This window comes from Dreissena polymorpha, chromosome 4, assembly GCF_020536995.1.
Source record: "Dreissena polymorpha isolate Duluth1 chromosome 4, UMN_Dpol_1.0, whole genome shotgun sequence".
Lineage (NCBI taxonomy): Eukaryota > Metazoa > Mollusca > Bivalvia > Myida > Dreissenidae > Dreissena > Dreissena polymorpha.
Window position 1 is genome coordinate 144104888 of NC_068358.1, and position 27511 is coordinate 144132398.

General features: G+C 36.7%; 1 protein-coding gene across 5 annotated transcripts in view; it reads right to left on the minus strand.

Moving 5' to 3' along the window:
• Window positions 1-724: 724 nt before the first annotated feature.
• The window catches only part of LOC127877249 (phosphopentomutase-like), a 43527-nt gene continuing 16740 nt past the window's right edge, over window positions 725-27511 (minus strand). The window contains exons 7-19 of one of the 5 annotated variants that reach the window (XR_008048326.1): window positions 26289-26312; window positions 25004-25173; window positions 24267-24390; window positions 22068-22133; window positions 20236-20330; window positions 14128-14222; window positions 12747-12829; window positions 10413-10636; window positions 9674-9776; window positions 8276-8362; window positions 6923-7056; window positions 2119-3615; window positions 725-1804 (exon numbers count right to left, since the gene is read on the minus strand). Coding sequence is in view for 1 of the 5 variants with exons in the window: in XM_052422931.1 (XP_052278891.1) it covers window positions 3510-3615; window positions 6923-7056; window positions 8276-8362; window positions 9674-9776; window positions 10413-10636; window positions 12747-12829; window positions 14128-14222; window positions 20236-20330; window positions 22068-22133; window positions 24267-24390; window positions 25004-25173; window positions 26289-26312 (1311 nt within the window). In the remaining 4 variants the exon portion in view is untranslated. Of the gene's footprint in view, window positions 3616-6922; window positions 7057-8275; window positions 8363-9673; window positions 9777-10412; window positions 10637-12746; window positions 12830-14127; window positions 14223-20235; window positions 20331-22067; window positions 22134-24266; window positions 24391-25003; window positions 25174-26288; window positions 26313-27511 lie in introns of all 5 variants that reach the window. The other 4 variants (XR_008048325.1, XR_008048324.1, XR_008048323.1 and 1 more) reach the window with 4 other exon arrangements.

A 27511-nucleotide genomic window follows, 5' to 3' on the forward strand; every position in this document is an offset into this window, starting at 1 on the left:
AATTTACCTTAATTGTCTATTTCCAAGTGTTCAACTTTCAATTTAACGACTGGTCATTATCAGGACATCGGAAGACGACTCTGCATTCAAGACAGTGTGCATATGTAGCATCGAACAACATATACCTGTTGAAAACTGGCTTACAAACAAAAGAGTAATGTACACAGTGGTTGGGTTATTTTTAGAATCACGATTGAAAGGCACGGAAAGGTAGCCAAGAAAAATGATAAACGTAACTCTCTTGTACACAAACTAACCAAAAACAACAAGATCGCTGTGTTATAGCATTTAATAAAGCATCCATACTCTTATCAGACTGGCAAAACATAAAAAAAAAAAGTAAAAGAAATGATAAACGTGCATAAATATAAACCTTAGCACATAACGATATTACTTGAAGTAAAAACATAAATACATATATCAGTGAAGACAAGTGGCGTTCAATGATCGAAACGTATGGCAAGTGATGACGGACGTTCTCATAAGGGCTCTGGACAGTCCATCATGAAATGGTCCATTTTCACATGAATAAACCATAGGAATATGCACGTGATAATGTCTGATAAAACTATTCCTTGCATATTATCTCATACTGCTATATGTTATATTTGGTAGCACAAAACTGATGAAACAAGGGCCCGTATTTATAAAAAGTCTCAAGTCATGTTTTTATGTTTTTCATTACAAATGAAAAGCATTAAAAAGGTGTTTTTCTTTAAACTAGGCTTCTGGAAACACGAACATAAAATGATTAATACAAATATTAAAGTAATGTTCAATAATAATTAAAACTAGAGCTTTGTCACAGACGTGACAGCAGACACCATGCTCAATTTTTAAAATGCACTAAGTGACCCCTTGACCTAGTTTTTAACCCAGAATAGCCCATGTTCTAACTTGGCTTTAAGATCATCTCCATAAAACTTCTGACCAAGTTTGGTGAAGATCGGATGTAAACTACTTTAATTAGAGAGCAGACACCATGCTGAATGTTAAAAACCGCACTAAGTGATCCGGTGACCTAGTTTTAGGCTCGGAATGGCCCATGTTCAAACTTGTTCTAGAGATCATTTAGATAAAACTTGTGACCAAGTTTGGTGAGGATTGGATGAAAACTACTTGAATTAGAGAGCGGACAACAGGGTGAGGTTTAAAACGCACTAAGATACCCCGTGACCTAGTTTTTGACCCGGCATGACCCATATTCAAACTTGACCTTTACATCATCTAGATACAACTTCTGACCAAGTTTGGTGAAGATTGGATGAAAACTACTTGAATTAGAGAGCGGACAACATTGTGATGTTTAAAACGCACTAAGTTACCCCGTGACCTTGTTTTTGACCCGGCATGACCCATATTCAAACTTGCCCTAGACATTATCAAGATACAACTTCTGACCAAGTTTGGTGAAGATTGGATAAAAACTACTTGAATAAGAGAGCAGACAACATGGTGAGGTTTAAAACACACTATGTGACCCCGTGACCTAGTTTTTGACCCAGCATGGCCCATGTTCGAACTTGACCTACACATCATTTAGTTACAACTTCTGACCAAGTGTGGTGAAGATCGGATTTAATTTACTTGAAATAGAGAGTGAACACAATGCTCATGGTGTAAAACGTACTAAGTGACCCTGTGACCTAGTTTTTGATCTGGCATGGCCCATGTTCGAACTTGGCCTTCAGATCATCTTGATAAAACTTCTGACCAAGTTTGGTGAAGATCGGATGAAAACTACTTGAATAAGAGAGAGGACACCATGCTGAATGTTAAAAAACCCACTAAATGACCCAGTCACCTAGTTTTTGACCCGGCAAGGCCCATGTTCGAACTTGGCCTTAAGATCATCAAGATACAACTTCTGACCATGTTTAGTGAAGATCGGATGAAAACTACTTGAATTAGAGAGCGGACCACATGCTGAATGTTTAAAACGCACTAAGTGACCCCATGACCTAGTTTTTGACCCGGCAAGGCCCATGTTTGAACTTGGCCTTAAGATCATCTAGATACAACTTCTGACCAAGTTTGGTGAAGATCGGATGAAAACTACTTGAATTAGAGAGCGGACAACATGCTGAATGTTTAAAACGCACTAAGTGACCCCATGACCTAGTTTTTGACCCGGCAAGGCCCATGTTCGAACTTGACCTAGACATCATGTAGATACAACTTCTGACCAAGTTTGGTGAAGATCGGATGAAAACTACTTGAATTAGAGAGCGGACCCTTAATACGGACCGACAGACAGACAGACCGACCGACCCACCGACAGGTTCACTCCTATATACCCCCCTAAACTTCATTTGTGGGGGTATAATTACATAATACAGTTTTCAAATGGAATTCCTTGCTTGTGAGAATTTTGAGAATATGTACAAACGATAAAACAACAATGTCAATGCAGATTTAATATTAAATAACCGCTATTGCTGTACATATTTCCAACAGATATGATCCCTACGCATTAATTAAATTCAACAGATGGCATCATATTAGCACAAATATAGTTAAAAATGTATGCTTTCAATTTCTTTTCATTATTAACATATTGTCTAGCAAAACCAATATAAGAATGCAAAGGTACACACGACACACACCTACAGCACTTCCATATAGGCCAATACAGATTTACATTTGTGTACACATTCTAAGTACACAATCACCAAACAAAAGCTAAAAAACAAGCCTTTGATACTTTATGTTGACAAGTGTATAGTTTAACATCATGTTCATACTAATTCTAAAAGGTTTTTATATACTTAGTCACTGCAAAGAAACTGTTATCAATTGAAAGGTTAAATAATTTGAAACTTTTAAAAATTGATAAAAATGTAAACATCATGTTTAATCACTCAATGAAAGCATGTCAAGATTCTTTATATGTCAGTATTTATTATGTCAAAGGACTGGACGAACAACTAATTGCCGTTATTATTTACATCATAAGCATCAAGTTTGTTTTTCTCAGAAGATATTTAATGCATTTTTGTGTTTCAGTACATATATTATTGCGCATATTTCAAATAGATAAACAATGCTCATTGCTTTCATTTACAAACTATTGGTAAAAAAGCACTCTTTGAACAATACAAAGGCGTAAACGAGACTAACACATCACATAAATAGAACATTAAAACTGCCTACATTTGTAGCAAAATGCAAAAAAAATCTGAGTAATATTGGTTTATTAATTTAAGAATAATGCTGTAAAGTCTACATATGCATATAAAAAAGATAATCACATTGTATACATGTAAACACCAAAATATATTAAGGAAAAAGTTATTTTTTGTAACGCTAATATTTTCTTTTCACTTATATTAATGGTGCACTGAGCAACTCATTTACACCGAAAGGAGACTTTGTAACAATAACATCACCTCAACCAAAAGGAAAAATCTAAAGCGTTATATTTCATAACTGTTAAAATGTTCACAAATGCTAATTACAGTTGAGTTTACTGGTGTGAGATTCTTTCATTTCCATTCTCCTCCTGGTGTTTAGGACGTGCGAGCAATGAGTCCATTTTTCTGCGGCTGGTAGAAGTGCCTCACGATGCTGTCTACCATGTCTTGCAGCTCTGCCTCAGTCTGAGATCTCGTCATTCTGCACAAAGGCATACACTTGATTCACATAATTCACATGGACAAGGACCTTGATTCACATAATGCACATTGGCATAGAGTTGTTACAGATAATGCACATGGACAGAGACACTTGATTCACATAATGCACATAGACAGAGACACTTGATTCACACAATGCACATAGAAAGAGACACTTGATGCACATAATGAACATGGACAGAGACACTTGATTCACATTATTCACATGGACAGAGACACTTGATTCACATAACGAACATGGACAGAGACATTTGATTCACACTATGCATATAGACAAAGAGACACTTGATTCACATAATTCATATAGAGAGAGACACTTGATTCACACAATGCATATAGACGGAGACCCTGATTAACATACGTCACATAGACAGAGACCTTGATTCCCATAAGTCACATAGACAGAGACCTTGATTCCCATAAGTCACATAGACAGAGACCTTGATTCCCATAAGTCACATAGACAGAGACCTTGATTCCCATAAGTCACATAGACAGAGACCTTGATTCCAATAAGTCACCCAGACAGAGATCTTGATTGACATCAGTCACCTAGACAGAGATCTTGATTGACATCAGTCACATAGACAGAGACCTTGATTGACATCAGTCACATAGACAGAGATCTTGATTGACATCAGTCACATAGACAGAGATCTTGATTGACATCAGTCACCTAGACAGAGACCTTGATTGACATAAGTCTCATAGACAGAGACCTTGATTGACATAAGTCACCTAGACAGAGATCTTGATTGACATCAGTCACCTAGACAGAGACCTTGATTCCCATAAGTCACCTAGACAGAGACCTTGATTGACATCAGTCACCTAGAAAGTGATCTTGATTGACATCAGTCACCAAGACAGAGATCTTAATTGACATAAGTCACCTAGACAGAGATCTTGATTGACATAAGTCACCTAGACAGAGATCTTGATTGACATAAGTCACCTAGACAGAGATCTTGATTGACATCAGTCACCTAGACAGAGATCTTGATTGACATAAGTCTCATAGACAGAGATCTTGATTGACATAAGTCACATAGACAGAGATCACGATTGACATAAGTCACATAGACAGAGACCTTGATTGACATAAGTCACCTAGACAGAGATCTTGATTGACATAAGTCACCTAGACAGAGATCTTGATTGACATCAGTCACCTAGACAGAGATCTTGATTGACATAAGTCACATAGACAGAGACCTTGATTGACATAAGTCTCATAGACAGAGACCTTGATTGACATAAGTCACCTAGACAGAGATCTTGATTGACATCAGTCACCTAGACAGAGACCTTGATTCCCATAAGTCACCTAGACAGAGACCCTGATTGACATCAGTCACCTAGAAAGTGATCTTGATTGACATCAGTCACCAAGACAGAGATCTTAATTGACATAAGTCACCTAGACAGAGATCTTGATTGACATCAGTCACCTAGACAGAGATCTTGATTGACATCAGTCACCAAGAAAGTGATCTTGATTGACATCAGTCACCTAGAAAGAGACCTTGATTGACATCAGTCACATAGACAGAGATCTTGATTGACATAAGTCACATGGACAGAGATCTTGATTGACATGAGTCACATAGACAGAGACCTTGATTGACATAAGTCACATAGACAGAGACCTTGATTGACATTAGTCACATAGACAGAGACCTTGATTGACATAAGTCACCTAGACAGAGATCTTGATTGACATCAGTCACATAGACAGAGATCTTGATTGACATCAGTCACCTAGACAGAGACCTTGATTGACATAAGTCACCTAGACAGAGACCTTGATTGACATAAGTCACCTAGACAGAGATCTTGATTGACATAAGTCACCTAGACAGAGACCTTGATTGACATAAGTCACCTAGACAGAGACCTTGATTGACATAAGTCACCTAGACAGAGACCTTGATTGACATCAGTCACCTAGACAGAGATCTTGATTGACATAAGTCACCTAGACAGAGATCTTGATTGACATCAGTCACCTAGACAGAGACCTTGATTGACATAAGTCACCTAGACAGAGACCTTGATTGACATAAGTCACCTAGACAGAGACCTTGATTGACATAAGTCAACTAGACAGAGACCTTGATTGACATAAGTCACCTAGACAGAGATCTTGATTGACATAAGTCTCATAGACAGAGATCTTGATTGACATAAGTCACCTAGACAGAGACCTTGATTGACATAAGTCACCTAGACAGAGACCTTGATTGACATAAGTCTCGTAGACAGAAACATTGATTCACATAGGTCACAGCGTTCACTTTTTGTTTGGGCCCCAATCTGCTGGGAAAAATGGTTAAATGCACATGTATTAAGTGCAGTCCCAGATAAGTATGTGCAGTCTTCACAGGCCTATCAGGGACGACACTTTCCACATTCATGGAATCTTTTGTTTCAACAAAACTTCCCCACACAATAAATCTAGTTTAAGCAGAAAATGGTGTCCGATATTTGCCTGTGCGGAATGCTTAAGCTTATCTGGGACAAAACTTCAGCACATGTATTAAGCCCAGTTTTCCCAGATGGTGGCTCATATAACATTAAAATCCTAATGGCCTCAGTTTTATTACACCTTAACAAGCTGTATTCAAAATCAGGGTTCACATTTTTCTCTATACAAAAGTAGTGACCTTCGACCCAGATAACCCATTAGACCATGTGCAATCCCACGATAAGTCATCATTTTTTCATGAAATAATTATTATTACATCAGTTCAATTTCTTTTCAAATTATTTACTAACAAGAGATGTGTTTGTCAGAAACACAATTTCCCCTATTGCGCCGCTTTGAAGCCATATATTTGACCTTTGACCTTGAAGGATGACCTTGACCTTTCACCACTCAAAATGTGCAGCTCCATGAGATACACATGCATGCCAAATATCAAGTTGATATCTTCAATAATGCAAAAGTTATTGCAAAACTTTAACCAAGGTTAAAGTTTTGGGACACACACAATGAATGAATGACAGACAGGCAGGCCAAAAACAATATGCCCTCGATCTTTCGATCCGGGGGAAAAAAAAACAATTGCCTATATTTAATTTAGTTGACCTAGACAACTGCCAACTCAAATATATTGATAAAGTTTTGATACAAGATATTTATCCTTGCAGTTTCATGACCACATTTCGTCTCAAGTTATTCAATGGAAATAATTTATCTATATCCAGAAGGAGACGCAAATATGACTTATTAAGTGTTCTTTAAACAGGTGAGCTAAAAACCACGCAATTATTCCGTATCTTACCCGGACGCAGGGTCTGGTCTGTGCTCAGTGTACCACTTGATCTTTGGCTCTGTTCCACTGGTACGCAGAGTTGCCACGCAACCGTTCTCAAACGTGAATGTGATCATCTGACTAGACTTGCTCACTGGCAGCAACTATACATGGGTACATAACTATATTATGGGAAATTTTGACTTACTCGACATTAAACATTCATACATTAAATTAGTTTGCATTATAACATTTGTAAATAATTGGTCAGTTTCTATGTCAATCAATGATCAATTATGGTTTTTTAATCATGTATTGAACTAAACTCATGATTGCACACTCCCTTTGACAAATAGACAGAGGCAAGCATAAATATCTTTCAATTATTGTCCAATGGTAACTGGTCAAATGTAGCATATACATCTGTCAATTATCTTTTTATGGAAACTGGTCAATCACAGCATGTATATCTGTGAATAATTTTCTAATAGTAATTGGTCAAATGTAGCATGTAAATCCATCAATTTTCTTTTGGTCAAATGAAGCATGTATATCTGTCAATAATCTTCTAATGTTAATTGGTAAAATGCAGAATGTATTTCGGTCTATTTTCTTCTAACAGTAACTGGGCAAATATAGCATGTACATCAGTCAATTTTCTTCTAAATGGTAAATGTTCAAATGATGCATGTATATCTGTTAATTATCTTCTAAATGGTAATTGGTAAAATAAGGAATGTATATCTGTCAATTATTTTCTTATGGCAACTGGTAAAATGTAGAAAGTACATGTATAAATGTCAATTATCTTCTAAATGGTAACTGGTTGAACGAAGAAATTATCTTCTAAATGGTAATGGGTAAAATATTGCATGTATATCTGTCAATTATCTTCTCACGGTAACTGGTAAATTGTAGAAAGTACATGTATATATGTCAATTATCTTCTAACAGTAACTGGTCAAATGTAGCATGTATATCAGTAACTGGTAAAATTTAGCATATATATCTGTCAATCATCTTATAATTGTAACTGGTCAAATGTTTATCTGTCTTTACTTTTCTGATATCAACAGGTCAATTGTTGCCTGTTTATATGTCAATCATCTTTTAATGGTAACTGGTACATAGTCGCTCAAATATTTATGCATATTATATTGTAATAGCAATTGTTCTCCCATAGCAGTTGTATGTTAATCATGTTCTTACATTATTAGTTTATGGTTGTCTGTTTAAGAGAAACTTACATTTTATACACTGGTATGAAAACTGTTTTTATCAAATTGAATCTGTATTTCTTCATTTATTTTCATATTTCTACCCAACAATAATAAATAAATATACTTAAAGGTAAATTACAAGTGAAATGAAATTGGCACTTACTGGTTTGTTATCAGGACAGCTGTTATCAAATCCAGCCGTTAAATCACGAATGTACTTGATCTTATATTGGTCACAACTCTCAGGGTACTGTTCAACAAATGATACATATTATAACATATAACAGAATGAAATTGCAGGAGGATACATAAAATTTTCAACTTTATTTTTTTTCAAGAAAAAGGGCAATCATTGCCCTGATGCTCTCACTTGATTTCAAGGTACATATTTGACCCCACTAACCAAAATTCAAGCATCACCTTTTTTAAATCAAAATTGTTTCATAAATGTGGCTTCTAAGGTGGTTTAATAAGTTTGTTCATCATTGACCTAGTGACCTAGTTCTTAAACCCACATTACCAAGTTTCAAATATTGCTTGAAATATTGTAATTGGTAATTGACACACATAAACTGGATTAATATTAAGTCTAGATATTGTCAAGATTTACTTCAGACAAAGTTTTTTCAAAGTTGAGTAATAAATGTGTCCTTTTTATAACATTTTGTTAGTTTTTACTAAAATATGTGGCCTCTATAGTTGGGACTTATTATTTTGACCTAGATTTGAACTCAGCCTAGAGATTGTAAAAATACACATTCAGAAAAAGTTTCATGAAGATTGAGTCATAAAGATGGCCTATTCAGAAGTGCTCTAATTCGAATTCAGCCTAGGAATAGTCAAGATTTACACCCTGACTAAATTTTATCTAGATTGAGTTATACATGTTGCCTCTAGAGTAGTAACTAGGTTTTTATGGGATTTAACCTGATGACCCAGTTTTTTATTGCAATTAACCCACAATACAACTGCCTCTTATTGTCATGCCACCAATAATAAGGACCACAATGGAAATAAGGGCTTGCTCTTTTTTGTGTTATCCTTGGTTTGGTGAGCATGTCATAGTTTATTGTACATGATATAGTTTTTAATAATTGCTTATTATTTTATTCTATGTTATGTTGTGAACTGTGTATATGCTTCCTATGCAGAAATAAATCTATCTATCTATCTAACCTAGAAATTGTCAAGATAAACATTCTGAAGTTTTATGAATATTGCGTTACAAATGTGACCTCTAATACAATAAGGATAACAAATTAAGTTGAAGACACACACTGCGGAACATACCACAATAGCTCAACATGAGCACTTTGTGCTCAGTTGAGCTAAGATGTTTTTTTAATAAATCTTAACAAGATAAGGCCATTTAAAATCATGTAAATATCATTAAACCAGCCACAGGATTACATAATTTTGTGACTTTACTTAAGTTTATCTTAAGGAGACATGGGAATATTGGTAACAATTTTAGAGACATTCATCTGCAATTTTATCTTAGCAGAATTCTTAAATTTCTAAAGAAACATGCTATTTTATGTTAATTACTCTACAAACTTACTTTGCCAGTATTGTTGTAGTTTCTGATGTCATCAAACATGGACTTGATTATCTTCTGATCATGGCAGATATAGTAGGAGTTGTTCGACACATGAAGTCCATACCTGGGAACGTGAGCATGTGCATAAAGTGTTGTCCCAGATTTGACTATGCAGTCCACACAGGCTTATAAGGGAGGTTACTTAACGCCTAAAGTGGATTTTCACTAGAAGAGGCTTCATTTAAACAAAAATACCATAAAAGCGGACAGTGTTATCTTGTCCTTAATTAGCAGACTGCAAAGACTAATCAGGGACAACACTTTCAACATCTGCATTAAGCCCTATTTTCCCAGAGCAGGGATCAAATAGTATCAGAAGCTAAAAACACTTGAAACTTACACATGATAGAAGCCATAAAAACACCACTATACCAGTTTCATTTCCAAACCCAAAATTATCTAAACTATGAATTATCGTCAGACTGAAAATCCCTAAACATTGAAAGCACTATCAAATACAATACCAAGTAAATATACCATCAGTTTTCTGTTTTGTCACTAAAAGTCTTCACTCAAATCTTTCCAAACTGCAAATATATTATGAGTGCTTAACTTACTCTACGAATATTCCATTGAGTTTTCTGTTCATACACAAACCTTGACTCAAATCAGCAAACTGCAAATACCTTGTAAATCAGTTAACAATACAATTTTCAAATGTTTTCCATTAGAAACATATGAAATGAAAATTAAAACTTACTCATCAAATATATCATTGAGTTGCCCCTTCAGAGTCTTCCCCTCATTGTACACATATGTGGCCATCTCAGCACAGACTGCTGCAGCTGATACCCCGTCCTTGTCCAGCACAGTGGAGCCACACATGAACCCTATCGCCTCCTCAAAGGCAAACAGCACTGTCTTGCCTTCTTTCAACACTGTGTCCGCACGATTTCCCATCCACTTGAAACCAGTCAGCGTTTCCTGAGGAAATAGAGAAAATTAGTTATTACTCCCCTGAGATATAAGTGTTTTGCAATTTACAAACATTCATTCAAACTTGTTAAACATTTGAACTGTTGTAGTATAAAGTTTAACACATGTCAATTTAGTCAATTTATCTTGCTTTCCTCACAAAGATCTGTATCACATGCAACATAACATTCTGACAATCCATCAAAGAGGGTCATGATGTCCCAGATGCGCTCACCTGATTTCAAGGTAGACTTTTGACCTCACTTGACCCAGATTTAAACATGGCATTGACCTAGTCAAATTTAACATACATATCATTTTTCATCAAGATTGAGTAAAAAATGTAGCTTCTATGGCAGTAATTTTCCAAAGTTCCTAAGATTTTACCTCTCGACCTAATTTTTGGACACACATTACCCAAATCCAATTTCGCTTTGATATAGTAAACAAGAGATGTGTTTTTCAGATACACAATGCACCCTAATGCGCTTCTTTGAAGCCATATATTTGACCTTTGACCTTGAAGGATGACCTTGACCTTCCACTACTCAAAATGTGCAGCTCCATGAGATACACATGCATGCAAAATATCAAGTTGCTATCTTCAATATTTCAAAAGTTTTGACCAAGGTTAAAGTTTGTGACACATTCAATGACAGACAGACAGGCCAAAAACAATATACCCCCGGTCATTCAATCTTGGGGCATAAAAATACATTCTGATAAATGTTTATAAAGGTTGAGTCATAAATTTGGCTTCTAAAGTTGTTACAAGGTTTTCCTACGATATTTAATAGTGACATACTAGTAAATGTTTGACACACAAGAGCCTAGATCAACAAGAGCTTTGCAGTGGGAGACAGGTGCTGCCCCAAACAGGGCCTTGACACAGGATTTCTTGAAACAAAACTGACCATAAGAGTTAATCTAATCATATAAGCCGCTTGAAATAGTTTTTAGTTGACACAGAATAGTGCACTTATGTCAATACTTCATATAAACTTTTTATAGGGGTCATCTAATGTCAAAGGCCAATGCACATGTTTATTATCAAGCCAATTGGTCACTTTGTTGAAGAATTTTTGACCTGAAATAATTTCACACTAATTGTCACAGTGACCTTGACTTTTAACCTAGTGACCCAAAGTTCAAGTTTGGAATCTACTTTCCAAGGCCAATGCACATGTGGAGTATCAAGCCCATCAGTCAATTTATTGACAAGTTATTGATGGGAAACATTTTTCATACTCATTGCCATAATGACCTTGACCTAGCGACCCCAAATTCAATAGGGTCACCTACTGTCCAAGGCCTATGAACATGCGAAGCATCAAGCATATCAGTTAATTCATTGACGAGTCATTGATCAGAAACAATTTTCACACCTTTTGCGATAATGACCTTGACCTGTGACCTAGTGACCCCAATTTCAATTTGGGTCATCTTCTGTCCAAGGCTAATGCACATGGAAAGTATCATGCCAATCGGTGATTATTTTATGAGTTATTGATCGGAAAAAAAACACAATTAGTGTGACAGTGACCTAGACCTTTTAACTTGTGACCCCAATTTAAATAGGGGCCATCTACTGTCCAATGCCAATTCATATTGAAAGTATCAAGCCAATTGACCAATCCGATCACTAATTTAAGATGAATCTGTCCTCTATAGTGGTAACAATTTGATCTGGTGACCTAGTTTAAAGGGCATCTGACCGAAATTCACACTCTGCCAGATCTTTTCAAGATATTAAAAACATTCTGCCAAACTAATATTAAGAATGAGCTAACTTAAGCTAACTTAATTTCTCTAGACTGGTAACAAAACTTGACAAGCTGGCTCAATTTCTTTGTCCCACAAGACACAGATTCCAAGAGAGCCAAGCTTTTGTCAAGATAAACATTCTGTACTACTTTCATCAAGGTTGGATACTAAAGTGGCCTCTAGTTTCATAGCAATCGTAAAGTTGACGACACAGGATGCATGACCCATTACACAGGATTAAGGCTGACACAAATAGCTTACCATGAGCACTCTGTGCTCAGGTGAGGTAAATTCACTAACAAGTTTCTAATCTCAAAGTGCTCAGGTAAGCTCAAATCATAAACAAGTTGCTTACCTCAAAGTTAAATCCCTCTTTCTTGGCAATGGTCTCTAGAATCTTTGAACTAACAGTGCTGCTGAACATGTAGCATTCAGACGCTGAAAGGAACCTTATTTTACTAGTAAAATAGCTATTTGTAAAAACATTTTGGCAACAGCATTCACAAAAAGGACTAAAAATATATTTTATTTTCGAAGATTCATTTTATTTCTGAATCTGTTTTCAGTAAAATATATTGCATTGTGTTGCATAATCTTTAACTGATTGATCAAATCATATATGAAACAGTCCTAGATATATTTCTCTAAAGGTTCTGAGATTTCGTAAGAGTTAACTTATTTCAGCCCAATAGTGTGTAGATATTGAATGAGGAAAAACACCATTTAAGTATGTAGACAAACCTTTAGTCATAGACACAACTGGGCCACATTGACCTAACATCTAGCTTGCTTTGAGATTCTTCTTAAAAAAATGTGTAAAACAAACATCAATTGTGCTTTTTTTAAATCAATCGCAAGGCTTCCGCTTACAGCAAAACTGACTTAAGTGCAAGCCTTTAAGTTGATGCATTGATTGTTCCTCAAACCCCTGTTGCTAAGGCATTGTGCACACATTGTAAGAAAATCAGGTGGGAAAAAGACAATTTATATGCATTCATAAACTAAAGAAGACAAATGATTTGACATTTTTGCCATATTAAAAATAGAGCTGTTTATATTGGGAACCCTTATGTCTGATCTGCAGTCTGTCTATGAGACAATTGGTTGTGATCATGGCTTTATCGGTGCAACTGAGATACAGCTATAGAGAACAGCTGATTACAGTGTAGCAAACTTTAGTGTTTCCCAGTATGGCTTATTCCAATTGTGTACTGCTGAACACAAATTGGCCTCGCTCTGAGAAAACCAGGATCGGGCTCCACCTGGGAAATACTTGTGGGTAAAGTGCTGTCCCAGATTAGCCTGTGCAGACTGAACAAGCTAAGCAGAGACAACACTTTCAGGTTTTTTGGTATTGTTCATCTAATTTACAAAAATCCATTTAAGTGTCTTCTGCACAGGCTAATCAGGGACGACACTTTATGCACATGCATTACACCCTGTTTCCTCAGAAGTGTACATCTATGTGTACATCAGAGAACAATTTCCCACAGCAAACCACAACTGATTAAAGCTGAGTACAACTGGATACAGTTGAATACAATCGCAGACAGCAGAGTAAATATTCATATTTTTTTCCGTAAATACGCGAACCTGAACAACTTGCATACAGATAAGTTCAATTATGTACAGCTGTGTACTGGAGTACAGGTGATCTGGATTACAATCAACTGAATTTAGCTGAGTACTGATGGGAATAATTATGCTTATATACATTTGTGTACATTGGTACCCACCTGGTGTGTCCAGACACCTCTGTCTGAATGTAAACCAGGACCACCAGCCAAGCAGGGCACCAATCTCATTGCCTGTAAAGATGATCCACTCCCCACTGCAGAAGCAAAGCAGGTCCAGCAAAGTAAAGCCACATAAATTCATGTATAAATGATGCTACATTGTGCAAGATTTTAGTGAGTTACCAACTTTTTATCACCTTTTATTTCTTTGGAAGTCTTTAAAAAAAATATCAGGTACATATATTCAACTTTGCAACTTAATGTTTACCTTATGTTTGACAATATATACAATGACTGATATCCAGTTTTTCTAAAATGTAATTCTGCATCTCCACTTAGCCTGAAGTCATAAAAATGTACTTTGAAACCAGATATGACAAAAATGAACTAGAGCTTTGTCACAGACATGACGAATACCCCCACATACCGTATTGACACAGAATATTTTGCATGTTGTCTTCACAAAAAACAGTTTTAAACACACTAAGTGACCCAGTGACCTAGTTGTTGACCCGGCATGACCCATATTCAAACTTGACCTAAACATCATCTAGATACAACTTCTGACTAAGTTTGGTGAAGATGGGATGAAAACTACTTGAATTAGAGAGCAGACACAATGCTCAATGTTAAAAACGCACTAAGTGACCCCGTGACCTAGTTCTTGACCTGGCATGACCCATATTCGGTAAACAAAGAGCAGAAGTGGGGTGATAATCTAGTAATTGATTTTAGCAACATAATTGATCTACATCTTTGACAAAACCTGTTCTATCTACATAGAACAACTTTTGCATAATCATATAACACAAAGTGAAATGTACTGAACTTAGATTCAAACAGAACATAGTGTGCTGCAATATTTTTAACCAGGTTTTCTGAAGGAAAAAACTGGTTATTAGATTGGCGAATGCGGGCGGGCTGGCGGGCTGGCTGGCGGAACAAGCTTGTCCGCTTTCTAATTCAAATAGTATTCATCCAATCTTTACAAAACTTAGTCAGAAGTTGTATCTAGACAATATCTAGGTCAAGTTCGAATATGGGTAATGCCGGGTTTAAAACTAGGTCACGGGGTCACTAAGTGCGTTATAAACATTGAGCATTTTGTCCGCTCTCTAATTCAAATAGTTTTTTTATCTTTACGAAACTTGGTCAGAAGTTGTATCTAGACAATATCTAGGTCAAGTTTGAATATGGGTCATGCCGGGTCAGAAACTAGGTCACAGGGTCGAAAAACTGATTGATTTTGAAACAAGGGGGGTAATTGTGATGAACAATCAGTAGCAATGCACATTTTGAGTTGAAGTTGTCTCCCTTTATCAGACTTTTTTATCCCTGCCGAAAATAAATTCGGAGGGGATATAGTAATTAGTCCTGTCCGTCTGTCTGGCCGTCCGTCTGTGCGTCCGTCTGAAACTTTGTCCAGAGCATTACTCCAAATCTATTCAATGGATTTACTTTAAAAGAATATAAACAGATGACAACTAGGAGAAATGCAGTGACCAAGAACCATAACTCTATCTACCTTAGTTTTTGAATTATCTCCCCTTTTATATAATTTCAAAGTATATTTTTGTCCGGAGCATAACTCTAAATCTACTGAAGGGATTTACTTGAAACTTTGAATATAAACATATGGCAAGTAGGAGAAGTGCAGTGACTAAGAACCATAACTCTATCTACCTTAGTTTTTGAATTATCTCCCTTTATTTAATTTCAAAGTAAATTTTTGTCCAGAGCATAACTCTAAATCTACTGAAGGGATTTACTTGAAACTTTAAATATAAACAGATGGCAAGTAGTAGAAGTGCAGTGACTAAGAACCATAACTCTATCTACCTTAATTTTTGAATTATTTCCCTTTATTTAATTTCAAAGTATATTTTTGTCCGGAGCATAACTCTAAATCTACTGAAGGGATTTACTTGAAACTTAAAATATAAACAGATGGCAAGTAGGAGAAGTGCAGTGGCTGAGAGGCATAACTCTATCTACCTTAGTTTTTTAATCATCTCCCTTTACCGTATTTTACCATGCATAGCGTGCAGTTTTTTACCTTCAAATTTCAAAATAAAAATTCAGTGCGCGTAATACATTGACACAACGCTTTCCTGGTTGCTAAATTGCAAAAAATCCATTTCGTAATCGTAAATCTTCACAATTGCCGCCATTTTTGTTATTGCAAAACAAGAGTGCCAAACTGTCACAAGATACGCCCGTTTTAAGACTTTGGACAACTTGATAACTTTACCATGACCCATATTTGAACTTGACCTACATATCATCTAGACACAACTTCTGACCAAAGTTGGTGAAGATCTGATGAAAACTACTTCAATTAGAGAGCAGACACCATGCTAAATGATTGAAATGCACTACGGGACCTCGTGACCTAGTTTTTAACCTGGCAAGACCCATATTTGAACTTCACCTACATGTAGATATTGTCTAGACACAACTTCTGACCAAAGTTGGTGAAGATCGGATGAAAACTACTTCAATTAGAGAGCACTTGCTAAATGCTTGAAATGGTTTAAGTGACCCTGTGACCTAGTTTTTGACCTGGAATGACCCATATTCCAACTTGACCTAAATACTGTCTAGATACAACTTCTGACCAAGTTTGGTGAAGATTGGATGAAAACTACTTCAATTAGAGAGTGGACACCATGCTAAATGCTTGAAATGCACTAAGTGACCCTGTGACCTAGTTTTTGACCCAGCATGACCCATATTCGAACTTGACCTAGATATTGTCTAGATACAACTTCTGACCAAGTTTGGTGAAGATCGGATGAATACAATTTGAATTAGAGTCCGGACAAAGTGGCGCCGTTGAAAATGCACTAATTGACCCTATGACCTAGTTTTTGACCCGGCATGACCCATATTCGAACTTGGCCTATATATCAACTAGATGCAACTGCTGACCAAGTTTGGTGAAGATCGGATGAATACAATTTGAAATAGAGTCCGGACAAAGTGGCCCCTTTGAAAATGCACTTATTGACCCTATGACCTAGTTTTTGACCCGGCATGACCCATATTCGAACTTGGCCTAGATATCAACTAGATGCAACTGCTGACCAAGTTTGGTGAAGATCGGATGAATACAATTTGAATTAGAGTCCGGACAAAGTGATGCCTTCCGCCCGCCGCCCGCCGCCCGCCGCCCGCCCGCCGCCCGCCGCCCGCCCGCCGCCAAGGGGTTTCACATAATACGTCCCGTATTTATACGGGCGTATAAAAACTACACCCTATAATGTTATAGACTGAAGGGGCCGTTGTAGAAACAACAAATAGCGGGAAAGGTTAGGAATGAACGGGGTAGTAATTGTTTTGACAAAAATTAAAAGATGAAAAAAAAATGTCTTTGTTGGTGTTTTCACACTTCTTCATTGATTGTTCATTAAAAAAATCGAGGTATATCGATCCCTAAGCATTGAAACGACGAATACATTTATCAATGATTTTCCGATCTCTGCATAAATATGCTACTGTGCGAGTATACTACGTAGGTTACAAACCAACAATAGAGATATAGACTCGTTTTATTTTCTTTCAATAGAGACAAGCAAATGATATTTGTCAAATGGCTTTACGCGGATAACGCCAACTGTATGGAATTGAGCGTTCGGGTGTATTGTTTGTCTTACTATAAATACTTATCAACTAGACGCAGTGAAGGCGCGAAATACTGGGTCAAACTGGATTTATTGGGGAGCATCTCTTAATGGGGAAATATTTAAGTCGATGAAAAATAAAATGGGATCCACGGACGATTTGCGTAAAATTGGACATTGAGATGTTGCGGGTCTGCAGAAGAAGATGTCATACGATGTTGTGAGCGGCAGGTAATGAAAATGTTACACTGTTCAAATGTGAGGAATAGGTAATAGTGGTTCGAATTTAACGCAAACATGCGCAGCGGAAATAAGGACATAACGGTGTTCTCGAGAGAATAATCTTAAAAATTGTCGAAAATATAGTGCTTTGCAACCCATGCTCCTGATCGTATAAACGCTCCCTACTTTAAAACAAAAAATTAAGCGCCCGAAAAACTCAGATTAAATGATTGCGCAATATAAGAATGGCGGCCATTTTCTGCCAAATTTTCAGGTTTTTGGTCTTGAATTTTTTTTTTCTCCATTTTGGCTTTAAAAAATCGCATGCGCGTTATACATGGTAGCGCGCTATACATGGTAAAATACGGTATTTAATTTCAAAGTAAATTTTTGTCCGGAGCAAAACTCTAAATTTCTAAAGGGATTTACTTGAAACTAAAAATATAAACAGATGGCAACTAGGAGAAGTGCAGTGAACATGAACCATCACTCTTTCAGCCATAGTTTTTGAATTATCTCCCTTTATTTGTATGTATATATATATATATATATATATATATATATTATTTATTTATTTATTTTTTATTTTAAATTATATTTAATTTAATTTCATAGTAAATATTTAGCTTTTCAATATATTAAATTCTCTACAGCATAACTCCAAAACTATATAATTAATTGATCCTTGAAATATAAATAGATGACACAGGTGCCATGTTTTACAAATATTATTCTACTCTCTAAAACAAATGTTGTCATACAAGCAAACACATTTCAGTGGGGATTTGGCACTACTGTGACAAGCTCTTGTTTTTATTGAAAACCTGGTTTGGTGACAATTATGTCCCTTGTTTCTTAATATAAGAATAAACAAGCTGTTTGTTATTACATATGCTATATGAAAAGCATTTCTTTTAAATAGATAGATAGATATGCAATATTCAGGAAAAAGGCAAAAAGCCCATCATTCCACATACAAAACAATACAAAGAAATATAAAACTGGTCAATTGTGAGGCATGTTACGTCATGTTAGATATCTGTACATACATATTGTAAATTAAAGATACAGAAACATTTGGTTTTGATAATAAAACACGTTTGGAAGTAGTTGGAGTAAAAAAGCAACTTTTATCTTTTTTTGAACAAAGATTGGGTTCTTACCAAAAAAAATGTAAAATTATAGGTTAATGACATGGAATTATTTATTGAAAATGTACATTTAAAATTTGAAAAGTATTTTTCAAACACATTTTAAAACAAGGGCTGTTTGTAAAACATGCATGCCCCCCATATGGGCTGTCCGTTGTAATGGCAGCCATTGTGTGAATACGTTTTTTGGCACTGTGACCTTGACCTTTGACCTAGTGACCTCAAAATCAATAGGGGTCATCTGTGAGTCAGGCGTATGCGTTCTTGAGTTATCACCCGGAAACCACCTGGTGGACGGACCGACCGACCGACCGACCGACACGACCGACTGACATGTGCAAAGCAATATACCCCCTCTTCTTCGAAGGGGGGGCATAAATATATGTTATATGCTCCAAATGTGAGGATCGGAATACAAAAGATGAGTAAACACACGAAAAAAGTTTATAAGATCTAGGTGACCTAATCTGTATCAGAGCAATAATAATAAATTGTTCAGATGTGAAATGTATATTTCTTACAAGAAAGCCAAAAATAAAGAAAAAACTTACATGATCATGCAAAACGTTTCATTTCAGTTTAAAATGTACATTTATCAGTGTTCCTTATTTACATATATAATTGTTTATCATATAACAGTTATACCAGTTATACAAGATTGTGTAGGTTATTTACACACGTATTTAAAAAATATATATACAAAAACACACACACACATATATAAAAAATGTACATACATATATATATGAGGAAGTATGTAAAGTATGCCATAAAAAAAGGAAAATATATATATAGTATATATATATATATATATACATACATCTGACTAAGTTTGGTGAAGATCGGATGAAAACAACTTGAATTAGAGAGCAGACACTTAATACGGACCGACCGACCGACCAACCAACAGACAAACAGGCTCACTCCTATATACCCCCCTAAACTTCCTTTGTGGGGGTATAAAAATACCATAAAAGCAAAAAGTGTCATATCTGATTAGCCGATGCAGACTGTGCAGGCTTATTTGGGTCAACACTTAACGCACTTGCATTAAGCCCCTTTTCCCAGTTCCCAGAGTAATACTAACTTATTTGCCAATCATGTGAACTCACTTGGCTTTCTCTGCCACTGCCAGTCTGTCTGCGTCTGGATCATTGGCCAGAATGACAGTGCTACCATTCTCATCTGCAGTTTTCATAGACAGCGTCTGCAATCAATATTCACTTCGACAAACAACTTTCACATCTGTTATTAACATTCACATCAGCAATCAATATTCGTGTCTGCAAACAACATTCATGTGTGATGAAGCAATGAAATAGGAAACATAGCTGCAGAACACTGCATAATGTTAAGTTGGACACCTATTTTATCCATATAACAAACAAAACAAGAGCTGTCATAGGACAGCGCGCTCAACTATTCGAGTGCTTGACAGTATAACTTAAGCCATCATGTAGATAGATATGTAGATAGTCATTTAATAGATGATCTTTCAAAAATAAGGAAAACAAATATTTATTTACTTTTATTTTGGGGGGGGGGGGGGGTCTGGGGGGACATGGGGGATGGTTTGGGTGGAGTGCATTGTGGTATGTCAGATAAGTGTTGTTTTGTCAATGTATGAATCAAATGTTATCATAAATAAAGATGCTATGGCAATTTAAGCAAAATGTTCAATTATCTAAGTATAAAAGGGGCCATAATTCTGGAAAGAAAATATTTGAGGTGGTACGCAAACTTTAACATAGATTTATCAATAATAAATGCATATTCTAAGTATAAAAGGGGCAATAATTCTGTCAAAATGCTTGATACAGTTGTCTGCTCTTGTTTATAGATTGGGGTCATGTTGGTGAAGAAGTATGCAAAATATAAAAGCAATATGTCAAAGGAAATAGGAAATATTTGGGGTAGTATGCAAACTTTAACATTTGCACGCTTACGCTAACAGGAACGCCGATGCCGGGGAGAGTAGGATAGCTCCACTTTATATATTTCATATATAATAGTCAAGCTAAAAAACAACAACATGACTGAGCTTACATCATATGAAATATGTACTCTAAGAAAAAAGCTGTATATTTATTAGTATACACGGTATCTTATTGTCTGTTTTCTTCCTGAAAATATTACAATAGACACTTTTCACAATAAGTCAAAATCGATAAGAGCGCAAAGTCTCATGACTTGATGAATTCCAGAACGAGGCTGAACTTGTAGGTATTTCAAAGAGTGTCACAAAACACCTCATCTTATTTAAACCCTTCACTATTTTGAACATTTAGCAACATAATGATATTGTCAACACAAGATGACATTTCCAGAATAAGTATTAATATATATATTTCCCATTTTAAGTTTTCATACTTTATATATATAAATGCTCTTGATTTAGGTACTTGCTTTTATTCAATTGCTTGCTCAACTTTGGCACACTTCGTTTGAGCATTTTTACTGCATTTAATCTTGTGGTTTATTGATAGATCTGTGGTTTTATTGCCCGGTATTAGAATGTTTATATTATAATTACTTATCAATTCATTTACTAAACATATGCCTGTATGCATATGTTTGACGTTATTGTAACCTATGTCAGAGCACATTAAAACAGAAAATAATTAAAGTATTATAACAATGACCTGGTATATAACCATTGATATTCTCCACCAAAGAAAGTTAAACATTCAGCCTCAGAATTTGACGCGTCACATATCTTAAAATAGCAACAGCTGTAGTATTGTGATACTGATCTTTGAATGAAAAAAATATCCTACTTAACTGTTTACACCATCTTTTAAATATAAAATATGTTGATATTCTGTGATAAAAAGCAAAATTTTGATTTCCCCCTATATAAGACTTTAATTTAATTTGTCTTCTGATCTTTGTGTAAATGGCAGAGAGCCTTAGGTGATATTTACAAAGTTGTGTGTATTCTTACCAGCGCCCCCTTGCCTTCCTCAGGATTGGGATACTTTACAGTGGGGAAATCAGGATCAGGCTCCACCTGGAAATATACAACTCCATATTACAGCTGCAGGATTGGGATACTTTACAGTGGGGAAATCATGATCAGGCTCCAACTGGAAATATACAACTCCATATTACAGCTGCAGGATTGGGATACTTTACAGTGGGGAAATCAGGATCAGGCTCCACCTGGAAATATACAACTGCATATAACAGCTGCAGGATTGGGATACTTTACAGTGGGGAAATCAGGATCAGGCTCCACCTGGAAATATACAACTGCATATTACAGCTGCAGGATTGGGATACTTTACAGTGGGGAAATCAGGATCAGGCTCCACCTGGAAATATACAACTCCATATTACAGCTGCAGGATTGGGATACTTTACAGTGGGGAAATCAGAATCAGGCTCAAACTGGAAATATACAACTGCATATTACAGCTGCAGGTTTGGGATACTTTACAGTGGGGAAATCAGGATCAGGCTCCAACTGGATATATACAACTCCATATTACAGCTGCAGGAATGGGATACTTTACAGTGGGAAATCAGGATCAGGCTCCAAATGGAAATATACAACTTCATATTACAGCTGCAGGATTGGGATACTTTACAGTGTGGAAATCAGGATCAGGCTCCAACTGGAAATATACAACTGCATATTACAGCTGCAGGATTGGGATACTTTACAGTGGGGAAATCAGGATCAGGCTCCACCTGGAAATATACAACTGCATATTACAGATGCAGGATTGGGATACTTTACAGTGGGGAAATCAGGATCAGGCTCCACCTGAAAATATACAACTGCATATTACAGCTGCAGGATTGGGATACTTTACAGTGGGGAAATCAGGATCAGGCTCAAACTGGAAATATACAACTGCATATTACAGCCGCAGGTTTGGGATACTTTACAGTGGGGAAATCAGGATCAGGCTCCAACTGGATATATACAACTCCATATTACAGCTGCAGGATTGGGATACTTTACAGTGGGGAAATCAGGATCAGGCTCCAACTGGAAATATACAACTTCATATTACAGTTGCAGGATTGGGATACTTTACACTGGGGAAATCAGGATCAGGCTCCAACTGGAAATATAAAACTGCATATTACAGCTGCAGGATAGGGATACTTTACAGTGGGGAAATCAGAATCAGGCTCCACCTGGATATATACAACTCCATATTACAGCTGCATGATTGGGATACTTTACAGTGGGGAAATCAGGACTAGGCTCCACCTGGATATATACAACTCCATATTACAGCTGCACGATTGGGATACTTTACAGTGGGGAAATCAGAATCAGGCTCCAACTGGAAATATACAACTCCATATTACGGCTGCAGGATTGGGATACTTTACAGTGAGGAAATCAGGATCAGACTCCACCTGGAAATATACAACTCCATATTACAGCTGTCACATATCCAACAACACAACATCATCCCAGAATAGCAGTGTTGAGATGAAGCACATCATATTGCCATACTAAAAATGTTTTATATCAAACATTGAAGTACCACAGTTGTGAATCTAAAGATTAATAGACAATGGACTGAGATGGTGAATCCTATATGTTCCCGTATACTTTTTAGCAAAAGTATAACTGTAATTCTATAATACAAGTCACTTTGTGCAAATATGTGTCTTATTCAATATGCGTCCAGTGGAGCTCCAGTCTGTTCAGGAGCTACCCTTCCTTATAAGACCACAAAACCTTCAGTGACTTTAAAACAGACAATGCACCACCTGACCAAGCTGAGTTATGGTCTGGAGCTATGCTGGCCAAATATGGCATAAGACCCATTTTTGCATAACGCAGTTCTGGCTATATGAGCACAATAATTGCTAGGCTGACACATACATATGAGCCTCAATCTGGGAAAACTTGGCTTAATGCATGTGTGTAAAGAGTACTCCCAGATTAGCATGTGCAGTTCTCACAGGTTAATCAGGGACAACAATTTCCATTCATATTAGATTTTTGTTTAAAGAGACTTCCTTTACACAAAAATACAATAACAGCAAAAGGTTTCATCCCTGACTAACCTGTGTTGACTGCACAACCTAGTTTTGGAGGACATTTTACGCATATGCATTTAATCCAGTTTTCCCAGTTTTAGGCTCACACTGATCCCAGACTATGCACACCTACCTGTTCCTTTACTGGTATGACAGGAGGGAATCCAAACTGCTCCAGGGATGTACGAGTGAACAAGTAGCCAACGCCGTGCATGGCAGTGTATGTGAACTTCACCGGGGAACATTTGTTTTTCTCACTTTTAGAAACATACTATATAAATAATTAAGTTAACAATTGAAAACAAAAACAAGTTTGCCAATAGTATCTATGATCAAAACGAAATTGCACATACATAAAGGCTTAATGCATTTGCCAAAAGTGTTTTCCCAGATTAGCCTGTGCTATCCACACTGGCTAATTAGGGATAACACTTTCCCCCTAAGCTAGATTTTCAGTTAGAAGTGACTTTTCTTTAATAAAAAATTCCATAAAAGCAGAAATTTTTGTCTTTGATATGCATTTGCCAACTGAACAGGCTAATAGGACGCCATTTTACGCAAATGCGTTACGCCCTGGTTTACTTGAAAGAGGCTCAAATATGTAGCTAATACACAAAGTGTACATATGTGTAGGATTAAATACATTTTGTAGAAGTCTTTGTCCTTTTGGGCATCAGGCAAACGTTTTTGTCTGAATGAATCTGTAGATTTTCATTACAAATTAATAGAAATATTGATTACATTTGGAAAAGTATCATGGAAAGACCTCTGATTATGATGTGTATTACTTTAGTTTATTAATAAGTTTCAATGAAGAAATCATTTTATAAATGCATCCATCAATTACCTAATTGGAATTCACATACATACCTAAAATGACATAACAACTTCACATCTTCTTGGTATCTGGTGTGAATGTCGTCAAACGGGTCCTTGCGTAACGGACTTGTCTCTGTGAAGTCAACGTCCCAAGACGTTTCCCAGGGCTCTAGGTTGCCAAGGATGTGTGCAGATATTCCTTTGTCGACCGGGGAGATAATCTGTATGAGTGGTACATAGAATTCTGCCTTTTTTTTAAACCTTACTCGCTCAGACACAAATTCAAAATGACCATATGCAACCCGCATGAAACCAGAACAGCCTGACAGTAACTAGCAGCTGATCAGGTGTATGCACTTTGTTGCTCATCTGTATGTTAGGAATGCAAATGCAGGCTTTAAATCTTGAATCTTGTAAGAAAGGTCTTAAATCTAATAAGATTTTATTAGGGACTTAAAATGTGTGAAAGAGCATATCTGAGTGGTGAAGGGTCAAGCTGTATTGGGGTCCTGTATAAGGACCCATTCCCCAAGAAAAAATTATTCATATGTTCCAAAAACTTTTGAAAAAATTATCCCAACGAAGAAAAATAAATAAATAAATATTTTCTCTTTTAACACAATGCTCACTACAGCGCTTTGAAGCCACATCGCAGCTATTATAGAGAAAATTGTTTAGTCCAAGGCCCATAACTTTGCCAAAAGTCAATGGACTGGAACCAATCATCTGTAGGTCATACAGGTAGATTCAAAAATCAGCTGAATATCTGAAAGCGTTGCATAATATAACTCCGGAAAACAGTTATAAAGAGAACATTTCTAAGTCCAAGGCCCATAACTTTGCCAAAAATCAATGGACCGGACAGAATTTCACATTTCATTTGTAGGTCATGTAGGTAAACAGACATACCAAATATTAGCCCAATATATGAAAGTGTTGTGTAAAAACATTCTTCCCTTCTCAAAGATAGACATTGTGCTTGCCAAACAAATTATATAAATTATCTCCCTTTAAAGCTTACAACTTTTTTTTGCATAAATTTAGACCAGTCTAAGGCTTATCTTCGTTAAAATCAATGGACCAGAACAAATTTCACACTTGATCTGTAGGTCATGTAGATAGACTCACATACCAAAAATCAGCTCAATTTCAGAAAGTGTTGCGTAAAAAACTTCCGAAAAACAGAATGCACGACACACTGACGGACAGTCCGACAGCTATATGATACCCTACCGTTAGCTTAAAGAAGTATTCTAATTTTAATCATATTATGTTGTTTAATATTCAAGATATTGGACATGTTTTGTTGCTTACACATAAAGGATAAGTCTCTTACCTGAGCTCCATTTGACCAGTACACCTGAAAAACAATTCACATCACATTTGATAACAGGAAAAAACTTAACTAGAAATGGCGCGGCAGAGGCCGACGCGTATCCCCACGCCGCATGTTTGACCTAGGGGCGCCCCAGGGTTGGTAATGGGGCCATGCATAGTTGAGATTGACCGTATTGTCACAAGAGACGTTCAGTATCAATTAGAAGTGAATCAGTGTAGAAATGAAGACGTTATAGTAAAAGGCAATTTTGGGTGGGCGTGGTCTATGTGGGCGGGGCGCCCCAGGGTTGGTAATGGGGCCATGCATAGTTGAGATTGACTGTATTGTCATAAGAGAAGTTCAGTATCAATTAGAAGTGAATCGGTGTAGAAATGAAGAAATTATAGTAAAAGGCAATTTTGGGTGGGTGTGGCCTATGTGGGCGGAGCGCCCCAGGGTTGGTAATGGGGCCATGCATAGTTGAGATTGACCGTATTGTCATAAGAGATGTTCAGTATCAATTTGAAGTGAATCGGTGTAGAAATGAAGAAGTATTAGTAAAAGGCAATTTTGGGTGGGTGTGGTCTATGTGGGCGGGGCGCCCCAGGGTTGGTAATGGGGCCATGCATAGTTGAGATTTACCGTATTGTCATAAGAGATGTTCAGTATCAATTTGAAGTGAATCGGTGTAGAAATGAAGAAATTATAGTAAAAGGCAATTTTGGGTGGGTGTGGTCTATGTGGGCGGGGCGCCCCAGGGTTGGTAATGGGGCCATGCATAGTTGAGATTGACTGTATTGTCATAAGAGAAGTTCGATATCAATTTGAAGTGAATTGGTGTAGAAATGAAAAAATTATAGTAAATGGAAATTTTTGGTGGGTGTGGCCTATGTGGGCGGGGCGCCCCAGGGTTGGGAATGGGGCCATGCATGGTTGAGATTGACCGTATTGTCATAAGAGAGGTCCAGTATCAATTTGAAGTGAATCGGTGTAGAAATAAAGAAGTAAATGTAAAATAACCTAAAAAAATGAGTGATAATTTCTGACGCGGCCCCACCCCAACTGCTATAACTTTTGACCCAGGGGTCAGATCAAAATTCCAAATAGTGCAGGGTCGCACATATGCTCATAGCTACCATGTGTGTAAGTTTCAAGGTTCTAGTGCTTTTAGTGTAGGAGGAGATAGTGGCCAGGACGGACGGACGGACGGACAGACGGACGGACGGACGGACGGCGGAGAT